This window comes from Pseudopipra pipra, chromosome 3, assembly GCF_036250125.1.
Source record: "Pseudopipra pipra isolate bDixPip1 chromosome 3, bDixPip1.hap1, whole genome shotgun sequence".
NCBI classification, from domain to species: Eukaryota; Metazoa; Chordata; class Aves; order Passeriformes; family Pipridae; genus Pseudopipra; species Pseudopipra pipra.
The window spans coordinates 79,289,907-79,303,946 of NC_087551.1; the positions used below are offsets into that span (position 1 = coordinate 79,289,907).

General features: G+C 38.0%; 1 protein-coding gene across 2 annotated transcripts in view; it reads left to right on the forward strand.

Moving 5' to 3' along the window:
• MDN1 (midasin AAA ATPase 1) overlaps positions 1–14,040 on the forward strand; it is a 105,199-nt gene that overhangs the window by 68,246 nt on the left and 22,913 nt on the right. For both annotated transcript variants that reach the window (XM_064649951.1, XM_064649952.1), the window contains exons 63-78: positions 401–1,097; positions 1,516–1,677; positions 2,391–2,664; positions 3,586–3,821; positions 4,484–4,579; positions 4,796–4,890; positions 6,169–6,293; positions 7,403–7,549; positions 7,725–7,834; positions 8,283–8,356; positions 8,543–8,738; positions 10,227–10,386; positions 10,550–10,696; positions 11,646–11,772; positions 12,691–12,796; positions 13,123–13,238. In XM_064649951.1, coding sequence (XP_064506021.1) covers positions 401–1,097; positions 1,516–1,677; positions 2,391–2,664; positions 3,586–3,821; positions 4,484–4,579; positions 4,796–4,890; positions 6,169–6,293; positions 7,403–7,549; positions 7,725–7,834; positions 8,283–8,356; positions 8,543–8,738; positions 10,227–10,386; positions 10,550–10,696; positions 11,646–11,772; positions 12,691–12,796; positions 13,123–13,238 — 2,868 coding nt within the window. The remainder of the gene's footprint in view (positions 1–400; positions 1,098–1,515; positions 1,678–2,390; positions 2,665–3,585; positions 3,822–4,483; positions 4,580–4,795; positions 4,891–6,168; positions 6,294–7,402; positions 7,550–7,724; positions 7,835–8,282; positions 8,357–8,542; positions 8,739–10,226; positions 10,387–10,549; positions 10,697–11,645; positions 11,773–12,690; positions 12,797–13,122; positions 13,239–14,040) is intronic.

Sequence of the window (14,040 nt, forward strand, 5' to 3'; positions counted from 1 at the left end):
ATTAATGGAAGATTTTGATTTCACAATGATACATATAGAAGATCTGGTAGTTCTGTGCTATTGCTTAAGAGAAAGATAGTCACTGAAAGTGGGTTCTGAATGGCTGAGCCTTACCAATTGCTTGCAGTAATATTACTTTTTTCTAAATGCTCACAGAGCTGTCAGGTAGCAAGCAAAAAAAGCAATTGAAGTTTGTTGAAGCGGTGGGGGAAAGAAATATACATCTGCATGCTATAAGGGTGTCCCTTTTTTTTTTTTCCTTATTTGCTGTTTCACGCAAACTAACAGAATATTTCTAATTAAACTTTTTTATGTATCTAACTGTTATGTTGGATATATTTAAGAAGTTTATATGAAACATCTTTCTACGTTTAAACTTGTTAATGTTATTTCTTAACAGACTGTTGCATGAAAGAATGCAAAAGTTGAAGGAACAAATGAGCAACCTTTCTAGAAAAAAGGCCTTCAGGCCTCCAGCTCCGCTATATGATTGCTTATTCCAGGAGGCCCACCAGTACATCAACAGCATAGCACGGGTTTCTTCAGTCCAAGATCTTCTAACTCGCCTTCTCCAGGTCCTCCATGGAGAAACACCAAAATCGCTTCAGGCAATACAAAACCTGTTGAATGAAGAAGCATCGTGGCAAAAATCCCACCATCAGTTTAGAAAACACCTGTCAGAGGAGTACGCTGCATTCCCTGATGCCATCATTCCGCTGCAAGCTGCCATCTTACAGTTGCAACATGGCATGCGATTAGTGGCTTCTGAAGTTTTTGGAGTACTCCAAAATTTTGTGTGTCCAGCTGACCTCACCAACCTCCTCACTTCTTTGTTGACATTTCCTTCTGTTGGCCATGCCTTCCCCACCTACTTTGCTCGGGCAGAAATTTTATGCTCAGTGAATTCAGTTGAGGTCCTTCATGGGCTTAAAAAATTTTCTCTGAAGCACTCTGAAGGAGAATCTGAGGGAGCTGAGCAGCCTTGCCCAACTTTGGAACAGCTCCTAGTGAATGCTTTGTTGCATCTTCGATGCCATATACTATCCAAAGGAGAGATGGACCAGAAATCTCTGCAGCTTTTTAGACATCTGTGTCAGGTAACATCTGGATGCCAGTAGCTGGGATTCTTGTACTAAACCACCTTGTCCCCTGTTGAAGACATGGATCTCTTAAGGCAGGTCTAGAGGAGGGCCACAGAAATTTTCAGAGGTCTGGAAGAGCCCCTGCTGTGAAGACAGGCTGACAAGGCAAACTTTGTAGAGACTTTCTTTATAAAATGGTTAAGAAAAGAGATTAGAACTTGGCCAAGCACTCTGTTGCACACTGTTGTCTTTGTGTTTTCCTTATTAGCTTGTTGAGAGGGCAGTTCACAAATCTTAGATAGCTTTGATTTATACTGTTGTAGATTGTAGAAAGGGGAAGAGCCAAGCAAAATAGATGCTGTCCCTTTGATGAAAAATGAGATGATTTCAGACATTGACTTGTTTAAAAGCATACTGCTTTGTGTTTCCTTAGGCAATTGTAAATGAATGGGATGAACAGGAACGCCGTGCCCAAGAGCAGGAGGCAATGGAACGCAGTCTGTACAGATACAGAAGTAAAAGTCATGGGAAAAGACGGAGTGAGGAAGAGGAGGAAGAAGAAGAATTCAGGAGGAGATTTCCTTTTCATGAAAAGGTAATAATTGTAACTCTGTAAAGAAATACAAAAATGACATCTGAAGTAGCTCCTGAAAATACATGCCAGAAATAAGATGAGGACTGAAACTATTTTTCCTTTAGCCAAAAGCAAAATGTGGGGCAGATTTTGATAGGTGTTAAGTACTGTGCTTTTATTTTATTTTATGTTTTGGTTTAGGAAAGTTTTTGGAATTAACTTCTGGACTTGAAGCATGCTGTGGCTCAAGTGAACAATCCCAAGTTACGTAACTGAATGACAATATAGTTAGTTATTTGTTGTAAAATTCTGGAATTTGATTAATTTAGCAAATAAGGTCATATGAGATTGTATTACCTGGGTAGAAGGTTATTCTTGATTAAATAAAGCAGCTGGGATGTAGCAGTTCAGGTCTTCAAGCGACCACACAGCACTGAGGTGTTTTATCAGCATGCACAGCTGCTGCTGCTTTTTCTGAAAGAGTTTTAGTTGGCAGCAGCTCCAGGGATCACTGTACTGCACCCTTACCTGCTGTGGTTACGCCCCAAAATGTTCTGTAGACCTGTGTTCTGTTTCAGACTGACATCTGAGAGGCAGGCAGTGCTTCTGTATGGTACCAGCTGCAAATCATTAGCATGTTGTTGCAATGCCAAAAAGTGCAAAAAAGGAGATGGGGAGAGAAGGCATTAAAAGAAGAATTTATAATTTACCTTTGATTATCATGTAATATGCAGGACTTTGAAGATATCACAGCTCAGCCAAGCCTAGAAGAAAAAATGGAAACTGAAGATCCATCGGAAGACTACCTGGAAGTTGACAGAGCCCTTTTGTCCAAGAGCTCTATGCAAACAGTTATGATGGTTCATCAACAGTTATGCTTAAACTTTGCTCGATCCCTGTGGTATCAGCAGAGGCTGACTTCTCATCAAGCCAAGCATTATTTCAGTACATTTATTTCCTGCTATCAGACTGGTGCATGCCTGGTGAATCAGTTCTATCCTTTAATTGGTAAGATTGCTGGCAATATTTCAGATATGCAGGTTTAGCTTTCTAATGATTTGTTCCAAATTAATTGCATTACAGTTATGAAACAGATCTATTATGGGGAAACTGAATTTTCTTTTTCTAAAGAATTTGTCCTGTGTTCAGAATTGTCTTGTGGAATGCTTTGATTTTTATTCTTTTATAAAAAAAATTATTTTTTTTTATTCCATTTGGGAATGTATAAGACCAACACAGTTTAAAAATAAATTGAATGCTAAGTGAAATTTTGATCACATGGATCTGCATAGTCTATGGAAGATGATACACTTGAAGAAATTTCCCAGAATTAAAATTTGCAATGAAGTCCATAAAGGAATTGGTTTAAATGTAGCTTCTATATATAATTTAAAAGAAAAAAGGTGGACTTTTTTTGGGTTTTTTTGGTTTTTTTTTCCTAGCCTGAATTTTGGAACACTTGATATGTAAATTGTTTCAAGCAATTGTGCAAGACCTCAGGATCATCACTTTTCATAGCAGAGCTGTATATTTCAGTTCTGATCTAATAGATGTATGTGTGCAATTAAGGTGAAGCATATAAGGGCTGCTGTTTCTACAGTACCTTGTTTTTGTGTTTGTATCTGAGGTGTAATGTATGTGGGATTTTTTTGTGTTTTGAGTTACTTTTCCTCAAAGCCTGTGTTCTTCTGACAGGATCACAGCCCACCTTTAGGATGCTGATTTTACTTTTACAGAAAAATTTGATAAAATAGAGAATATAAACTCTAATTATGTCTCTTTTGTTCCATACTCCCATCTCATTATTTATGAGTGGCATAGTCTAACATGCTAAGGCTTGGGGTACAGGGAAAGAAAGTCCCCAACTTCATCTATTCAACCGAAAAAGTATTAGTTGCATGTGTGATGTCTTCCTTACTTGCCTCCTAGGTGCCGAAATGAATGATAGTCTTTTGGGAAGCCAGCTTCTACTTAGCACTCTTCTTCGCAATACCTTTTTTGAGGAATTAACTTCAGATCTTGTGCTGCAGCAAGATGGCCCATATGACTTCTACCAGCACCCTAATATTCAGCAAGTCCGACAGTGCCAACCTGTACTTGATAATTTTGCTAAAGAAATAAATGGGCTACTGCAGGAATGGCCAGAGCATCCAGTACTCGTGCAGGTAAAAACACCTCAACGAGTATTTGGGGGAAACTGGAGCATTTTAGGATTGCATTATGTATATAGATATGCATAAACGTGCATAGAGGTTCATATTCTTGCCTAGATGTTGTCTGTAATACTTACGCGGATGTTTTGAAGTCATATCTGTTTATTCTTAAGAGGTATTAAGTATTATTAGCTGTTCTATTTTAGCTATGAAATGTTAAGTGGTATTCTGCCTACTCTTAGAGCTTTAAGCAATCTTCAGTCTGCCATAGCTCAGAGATCCCTGAGGTCTTTTGCTGTTTGTGCTCCTGTTATTTTCCAAAGTTCTTTCTTTCCTAATTCTTTAGAGTGCTTATTTTTAGTCCCACTTATGGGACCTGTGTGGCTATCAGGTTACATTTCTTAGAGCAACACAGAAACTCAGATTCTGTTGGAAGTCTTTGCATTAGGTCATTTGTGCTCCTTTCCCCAAATGCACCGGTCTTCACTGAACTTGTAGTGAGCTTATACTAAATTGAGAAAGCAGTTTAAAAATGAGAAAAAAAGTCAACAAAACAACCCAAAACCATTCTTACCTCTTGCAGGGGAGGGTTACACTTATAAAAATTAACTTCATGACTACTTTTGTTGAAAAACTCTTACTGTAGGTGGAATGCTTGTGTTTTTATTCTGCAGCTGTTAGTTGTGTTGGACAGAATCCGGAGTTTTCCACTCTCTAGTCCTCTCTCAAAGTTCCTGAATGGCTTGGAAATTCTTCTTGCAAAAGCACAGGTAAGAAAAAAGCTAAGGGGAAGTTTTATCTTCTCTTTCATGCTTCTTTATTTATATGGATACCATGTTTTTAATATGAAAGCAGTCTGCTTGCCAGGATTTGAGGAAGTGAACTTGCTCCAGGCTGACAGTTTGAAGTATCCAAAGTACTGCGAGCCTTGCCATGCAAGGACTAATTTCTGTCTTTGTATAAAGGGTAACTTTTTTGTTTTCCAGGACTGGGAGGAAAATGCTAGTCGAGCTTTGTCCTTGCGGAAACATCTTGATTTGGTCACACAACTGATTATTCAGTGGCGTAGATTGGAGTTGAAGTAAGAACTATCCTTCCATACTGCTTTTTCTTAGATACTGTAACCTTCCATCTCCATATGAAGGCACATTCCAATGCTAAATTGCCTTAATTGTGGAAAATGCTTCTATGTGCCTGTCCTTGTAAAAATGTGGGGGGAAAAAAACCCCCCTAGCAGCTGTAGTGGTTCAGAATGAGCATGTCCAGCCTGTGGGGACCCTATGTATTTGCCTCAGGAGAGGAGGAGAAGCAGGACAGACAGATAACTACAGTACTTCATCCTAGTATTTTCCTAGTGCTCTCCTGTTTTCATCGTAGGGTGATGAAGTGTTTTGTCTGTTTAACAACCCCCACATTAAATTTTCCTTAAAAATTATTGTCTGTTAAGACCATGTAAAATTTTTATAGCCACAATATGCCATGATCAGGAATTCCACAAGCCTACCTCAAGTTCTGAGCAAAAGAAATTTTTGAACCTGCCTCTGATGGGTTTTGTTTTACCATCCCTAGTTCTCACTGTTGCCGGTGTATTTTGGTGCTGAAAAAAATCTCCGGAGCAGTTAATTAGGGGTGAGATAAGGAAAGGGTTTATTTGCCAAGGCTAAGATGTTATACGACCCGCGCCCGGCAGTGCCTGAGAGGTTACATTTTATAACACTATCCATCCAATCCCAGATGTGTCCACCCTGTGGCCCTTCCTCTGGTCCGCCCCGGGTCCACCCCCTGAGAAATGGGTCTGGGGTGTATTTTGGGACCCCTCCTTCACCATCTTCAGCTTCATCAGAGCACAAAGGGTACATAGTTACCTAATTTTTGACCGTATTCTGTGGTTTAGGCCCTGATATGCTGTTCTGTAAACAGTCTAGGTCTTGCCTTGACAAAAGACAAAACATTGCCACTGAATTCAGGGGTAGGTTTGATATGGGGAGCATAGAATGGGGTAAGAGGGTTAGGGAATGTAAACAAGGGAAAGGAACAAGGGACAAGGGGTGGGGGGAAGGGAGGTTGCTGCTTTTTAAAACTTACAATTCTTACAAATATTAGAAAAATAAAATAAAAAACATTAGGGGCTTAAGGCATCATCACACTTCTTCTCTCATACTTAATACTATTGGCAAAGCAGTGATCCTCGAGAGTTGAATGTATATATTAAGCACGTGTGCAGATTATTCCATCTTGTAAAATTTTCCATTAGTTTAGTAGAAACAGAGAATAAAGTTTGTGTTGTTTTGAAGCCCAAATTACCCATGATATTTTTGCTTTATTTTTTTTCTTTTCTCTCCTTCCTTCTTGTTTCCAGTTGCTGGTCAGTAAGTTTGGACAATATTATGAAACAGCATGTAGAGAAATCCACAAAGCACTGGTTCTCAATCTATCAGATGATTGAGAAGTATGTTCAAGAGCAGACAGAGGCAACTACAGAAGGTAAGTGCTTGCCTTAAAATGAATGTGTGCTGCAGTTCTAGCAATTACTAAGGATGCTTGATTAAGATCCTAAATGCCAGAGTTTGACAATGCACTTTCAAGTGTAGTTCTTTGCCCTACAATAAACTTCATGACTCTCTAAGGTCTTATGTATGGAGTGAACTTTGCTTGTATGTGTCTCTGAAACCACCTGTGGCTCATAGGGCCAACACTGTAGGTGGTGTAAAGAAAAAAAGATGTCTGTAAAAAGCACCTAAAAGAACGTAGAACTATGGCAGCTTATGTCATGCACATATAAACATTTCAAACAGATTTGGAGGGTAGGATGCCTCCAACTGCAACTCAAAAAGGCTTCTCATTTTTTAGCTATAGAAAACATTATTCATATTGGAGCTGAACTGCTTTGAACATTGTGTATAAAGCCTAAAGAATTCTTACAGCTGGTATGTTTTGGTACATGCTGTTCTTAGCAAATCTGTCTGCAGCTGTTCACGTTACATAAAATAGGGTAAAGAATACAGCTCTCGGTCCCTTGCCTCCCCCAATTTAATGGAATTATAAAGATGAAAGCAGTATCCTCTGGCATGAGGCAGAGTTCTTCCAATCTCAGGATTAATTAATGCACTTCTGATGAGCTTCAGATCCTTGGGTTATATTACATAACCCATGTTATGTATGTCTTCTATAGGTAATACACTGTATTCTCTACCAGATTCGCCTACAATATATTTCTATCTTCATGATTTTTGAGGAGTTAAGGAACTGGCAGCGACTAATTTGTAGTATGGCTCACTATGACTGAAAAAACCATTCATTCATAGAAAATAGCAAGTGTTCTTTAAATACTTGATGGACTCTGAAATTGGACACCTAAATGGCCTTCTCAGTCGCTATCTTAATGTTGCCTCTTGTTCCCCGTTCTTTTCTTCCACTGTGGTGTTTGTTGGTTTTACTTCTTATTAAGTTAGAATTCTTCCCCTCCCTGCCTCTTTCCTATTTTGTTTGGAATCTTTCCTAACAAAGACCTGATGTTTCAGCTGAAAGTTTACAAAGAGCAGGTCACAATTTTCATGTTGATCTTTTGGTTTGTTTTCGGATGCAATGTTCAGAAACTGAGCAAACGGATCTGAAAACCCTGGTCAGCACATTGCAGGCTTTCATTGAAGGCTCTACTCTGGGAGAGTTTCATGCACGGCTTCAAGCACTACTGGTTTTCCACTGCCATGTCTTGCTGATGCCTCAAGTAGCAGAAAAGGGTAAGTTGATAGCATTACCTGTGTTGAGTCATCTTTACAGCAATATGGCCATCGGGTATTCCAGACTTTCCAAGCTAAGCTTTGTGATGCCAGAAAGAGCTAGGGTGCATTTATCATCGTGATACTGAAGAATATCCTATTGTAAAATAAGATTTTTATTGTCTGTCCCTTCTAGATGTTCTGTGCAGCATACTGTGGAATCTGTACAATTATTATAAGCAGTTTTCAGTGTGTGTTGAGGCCAGAATCACTGAACTTCGTCAACCCATAGAAAAGGAACTTAAGGTAAAATGAAACTTGGTTCAGACAATACACTGATCTAATTAAAGGAAGGGTGGAGCAGATATTTTTTGAATTTGTATATAATAGTTCTGTTGGCCACTGAAATCCCTACAACACATTTTCTTTGGCAAGAATTTATTTTAGAGGGGGAGGGAGGGGGGCTGGTTGAAAGCTTTAAGGTTTGATCATTCCCATTTATCCATGAAAATTTCTGCCCACTGGTGAAGCCCATTTAGATTTCACAGCATTTGGCTATGCAACAGTTTTAACATAAACACATATATTAATAGAATAAGATGTCTATGCAATAATTTGCTCACTTATTGAAATGTCTTGCATTTTAAGACTACCACATCATCATAGCTGATCAGCTTTAAAGATCATCTTTGATATGGAAATACTTAATTTTATTTATATGAGTAATCCCATTGATGATTTATTTTCCTAATAGGAATTTGTGAAAATTTCCAAGTGGAATGATGTCAGCTTCTGGGCTATCAAGCAGTCAGTTGAAAAAATACGCAGGTAACTCAGAACTTGAAATTAAGGTCCCTATTTAGAAACTTCCTTCTAGATGATTTCTCTATGACATTAAATTTGAATGTAAGAATACTTCTACTCATAACACAGTGGAAACATTTATTTCAAGTAGATGAGAGATTTCTAGGATTATAAAACCCAGTAACATTTCTGCTTTCCTGTGGTAATCAGAACCCTCTTTAAATTCATGAAGAAGTTTGAAGTTGTTCTGGATGAGCCATGCCAGCCTGCCTTGGTGGAAATTGGTAAGGAAGAGCAGCTGGACTGCATGCAAAAGCAGGAGGAATCTGAGAACAAAGAAACCAAAGTTCAGAGGCTAAACAACACATTAAGAAAGATTCTCTCTGCTAGAACAGATGTTGCCAAGGTAACTGTGTTCTTTATTCCACATGTGGGTAGAATATTTTCTCTATTTTCATCCATATGTTGCTTTTCACTGATTTATCCAGAAAAATCTTATGTAAGTGTCAAATCTGTTGAATATATCATGAACTTTTTTAATCTTACTTGTGTTCAGTGTTATGAAACACTGCAGATGGGTGGGAATGCAGCATGGAAAGACAAGCATGATCTGTACTGATCTGGCACAGTATCTGTGCTCTAATACAGAGATGAGGCAGTTACACATTTCATCTCCAAGTTCCTTGCGTATTGTCTGCAACAATTTGTTACTTCCCTAATAGTGCAGTAAAACAGACTGCAAGTTGAAATTATTATTAGCTCATTTTTTCTAATCAAGGACCCAAACACATGATCATGTAGCTGTAGGATTTGTGCGCACATAAGCTCTTATTAAATATTGAATCACTTTGGGCTTGGATGATGAAACAGGGAATGTACTACATTGTCTTACATTTGCTGTTGACTGGCAATTTGTGTACTGTGAACATTTGCCTTGGACTAGCTTGGACTACACAGTGTCTCAGTTTTGTGTATCTCCAATTAAGTTACCCAGCTCAGGGAGGAAGTCAGCTAATTTTCTTCCTGAAACAGATTCCTATTCACATCATTAAATTTTATTAATAAGATGCAAGGAGACAATTGTAACCCATCAGAATTTGGCAGTGAGTGGGAAATGCTCAGTTACTCTCAGTTTTATGCTAAGTTGCTCTCAGTTTTGTTCAGTTTCTTCAGACCAAGAGGGGGCTGATCTTGCACGTGTCCTGTGACAGTCAGGAGGGGGGTAGAGTGAGGAGGCAGTAATCTAATGCAAATCTAATGTGCTTGATTGATTGAGGGTTTGGTTTGTTAGTTGGTGACTTCCAAGCCTATTACTGATAGTTAATAGGGTTATTGGTTTTACTTCTTGAAGTTTCAAGTTGTCTTCATTCCTTAAAGAAGATGCATGCAAACTTAAATTGAACAAACTCTAGGGATTAGCTTTGGACATGCTGGGTAATTACTTATGTTATTTAATGATTTCTACTTGCATACTGGTTTTGTTGTTCTTTGGGAACAAAATTTGTGTCTAGTGAAAACTAATTGAGGGTGTTCTTATCTAACACCCTGGGGGCTTTAGTGATGTAGGGTAGTGCTTTTGAGCTTGTCAGGCAGAGGAAGCTGACCTGAAGCAGTGATAACCTCTATGGAAGTGGTAATGACAAACACCTAAGACAGTAGGATCATACCATCTTCCATTTGATTGATTGTTTTTAAAACTAATGTATGTCTGACATGCATGTATTATGATTTTCCTCAAGTATTGGTGCTGAACTGTTCAAAGGATCATATGACGTGTTTTGGGGTTTCAGATGAATGCAGAATTCAGCCCTTCTTTTTGCAATGATTTACCCTAAGTGGTAAAACAAGACAGCTTTGAGTATATGTGTATAATTTGTTTTCATTTTTTTCTCAGAGGGCACTCCCAGAAGTCTGTCAGGATGGCATTACATTTCATACAGAATCTCTTCAGTATCGTCTGCCTAAGCTTACTAAAAAAATGAAGAAGATGTGTACAGCAGTTACAGAAAATAATTCATTCTTAAGTCTGGTGGAAGATCTTGACCAGTTCACAGGTTAGGTATTCTTGTGATTTCCATACTACAGTTGACCTTTCTAAAATAAATGGAACAAATCAGGAAAAAGTGCAGATGTATAGTTCCCTCCTGTCTTCCCATGGTTGCTTTGTGTACATTAAATTTTCACATCTCTTACCTTTGTCTGCTGTCTTCCATACAGGTGGTATTATTGTTTCTGTAGCTGAACTGCAAAATTTAACATTTGATCAGACAGCAACTAAGGAGAAGCAGAAATCAGAGGCAAAGCATATTCAGATGCAAAAGCAACGGGCTTTGTCAGATCTCTTTAAAAGTCTTGCTAAAACAGGTGAGCTTTGGCTAAAAATAGGCTTGGTTTAAAAGTACAAAGTTCCTGAGCATTTTATTAGTTTTGCCAATACATCTAAACCCACCATAATATGATTTCTTAAAGTCATTAAGTAACTAATAAATTTAGAAGCGTTTAAGTCTCTCTCTTTGTCTGTTGACTATGAGGCCTGTTGTGTTTGCCATTTCAAATACTTTCTATTTTTCTTACATTCCATTAGATTTGTAACAGTAGCTTTTCTGTAGCAGAAATCTTCTTTATCTCTAGTCAGAAGTCACTGCCCAGCTTCTAGAAACAAGAGGAAAGCTCATTACTTTGTAACCCTTCTTTGATATAAAAGTGAAATGAAGTTAGCTAATTAAAATGAGAACCCATCTCTCAGTTGACAGACTGTCAGAGATCAGATTGACAGAGGTGTGGTTGAGTTCTGGACCTGAATGATCTATTAATGGCATTTTTTGCACCCACTGGTGACAAAGGAATATCTGCCATCACCACCCTGTGAAGTCTGTGCTGGAGGAATGACAAACTATGAATATTTAATTAACATATTGGATTCAAATTCTTTACTGGGCTCCATTTTTGATTTCAGGTGACACCTTTACTTTCCTCATTTATCAACCTTTTCATATCTTTAAAAGGAGGTGATGACCCCTAACTCAGCTTTCTTAAAGGACTAGGAGTGGTGAAAAGTCCTTTATACACACAGGTCTATGTTAGTCTTATTTCAGCTGCATTGTTCAGCTTTATTCAGCTGAAATAGCTAAGCTACAATATATTCTTACATTACAAAACTTGCAGCATGTTCAAAGACTTATCAAAATCAGACAGCCTCAGGCAGAAAACCACATCAGAAGATTTTATATCCTAATACCATTAATAATGGAGTGACATTTTTCATATAAAAGAATGAGGGCATAAAGGGATGTGTGCTCGGATGTCATTCCAGGTTTGTCGTACCGGAAAGGTCTTTCATGGTCCCGTTCAAAAGACTATCATGAAGTGCTCTACCTACGTCCACTGGACTTGCATAGTGCATTGGCTGTACTGAATTGTGCACATGAACTGGATGACATGTATGTACACAGTATTTTTTACCTTTAGATTGTGTTAATTGCAGTTGGAATATATAGAATTCATTGCATGTTGATTTAGACTCGGATTTCTGGACTGTAATTAAGTCAGGCTTTTGCATATTTCCTTCCTCCCATTAGTTCTCAGTTTGAGAATCCTGTACATACTGCACTGGGATGTGCAAATGAGCAAGGGTTGGGTGCGTTTTTTTGTTTTGGCTTTTTTTTAAATTTGCACTTTTGACAACTGTACCCTCAGTTTCATTATTTCCATGAATTAGGTTTCAGTTAGCCCTCCTCCACTGTCCTGCTTTGCCTGGGATGCTTTCCTAGCATCATATTAGAGTGTAAGCTGCTAATGCTTTTATTGAAGAGAGTTGTGATTTGCAGGGATTACTTAAATGTTTTGTCTTCATTAAATAATGGGATATTTCAAAAGAATATATACACTTCAAACTGGGCATTTCTGGAAAAACTTTCCTAGAGGAAAGACACTTTTTAATGTTTTCTTACTGTTTTCAGGCAATAAGTGCTTTTTTTTGTCATTGAGACCTGCTGGTTATTATCCTCCTCAGATGTTAGGGTTTAGTGTATGGTATCTTTTATCAAGGCCAAAATAAAGGCTTCCGTATGAAGCTGGATTTATCTGCATAAGGAAAGAAAAACAAAATCACTCTTTAAGTGTTAGATGATATTCAAAAATAGAGATCTTGATGCTATCATTTAGGATTTCCTTAGAGTTTATTATAAAAATTGTTTTCTTAAGATTAGGATACTTGTAGAGAAGATGAAGAATTACAAGATCAGTGCATTTGCAAACCAAGAAATTACAAGCAAAATTATTAGGTTGAAGAGCTGACCTGATGCCTTCCAGTGTGCTGTGAGGTACTTTCTAATACCAGACTTTTTGTGCTCTGTCAGGTTGCTGACAGAGATTTGTTCTGCCTGGGATGGGTGCCAGAAGTACTTCTATCGGTCACTTGCACGTCACTCTCGTCTCCAGACAGCACTGTTAGCACCTGCCAAGGTAAAAACAACGAAGTGAAAATAGAAATCCTGCTTCTGTTAACTTCATTTTACCAGCTTGGACTGAAATTTTCTAGTAGCAGAAAGGTGATGTTGCAGAAACTACTTGAAAATAGAATTTGTATGCAAGATATATGGAAGATGCAGAAAAGATGAACATGGGGAAACTGTAATAATTATAACTCTTGTCTGTGTTTTAAGACTTTTTCAATTAAACCATAGCCTTTCAGCCTGCTCAGTGAAATGAAATGGAGGGACACAGAATGCTATTGTCTGCTTGTTCATCTAACTGTTTCCTCCCACTTTTTCTGTATCTGTTTTCTTTAGGATATTGGATTGGGTAGCATTGAACGATGCAGAGGGTTCACTGCACACCTGCTGCAGATGCTTGTCAGACAGAGACGGTCTCTTACTGCATTGACAGAGCAGTGGGTCTCACTGAGGTATTTGTCATTTTCCAACATTTTAAATGCTGGCAAGGAGTCTTGACAGTAAGCAATTCAGTTCAATAAAAATGGAAAATAAGGTAGAAGAAAATAAAAAAATTCCTTCTGCTTCCCCATTTCTCTCCTCCCCTCAATTTAGCCTAGTAGAAAAGATTTAAGTTGATCCTATCACTGCAGCCAGTATTTTGGAATCAAAATAATTTTGGAAAACAAGTTAGGCATACATGAAGACCATGAAATAACAGAGTTAGACCATTAAACTTACAGATCGTTAAATCTCTCTCATTTGGTATTGGCCTAAGTTAATTTTGGTTACATTCAAGTTGTTGGCTTGATCTGAAGCAAATAAATGATCTGGATGCTACTTCGAGCTAAAACAACAACAAAAAAAAGAGCTTACAAAGAAAAATTCTAGAAGGGTGAGAGATACTAAATCTTGCATGAAAACTGTAAAAGGAAAAGTGTGTAAGAAGTCTTTCTCACTTGCTTGATTTTTCACTCCTTTGCTTGACTCATCAATTTAATTGCAAACTCCACCATTGTTCGGCATATTTGTGCTCATTACTACTGTAATCCATGAAACTTTTAGAAGTCAGGTTAGGAGCTTGTACCTTTGTATGTGGAAGGAAATCTGGACTGGAAATTACTGGTGCAAAATTTATTTAAACCCCATGAAACCTGAAAAAAAACCCAAATAAAAAAAACCCAACAAAACAAACGCCTCAGCATTACAGTTGCAGGAATAGTAAGACTTCTAAGATATTTATCTGCACTACTGTGACTTTCATCACAAATCAGA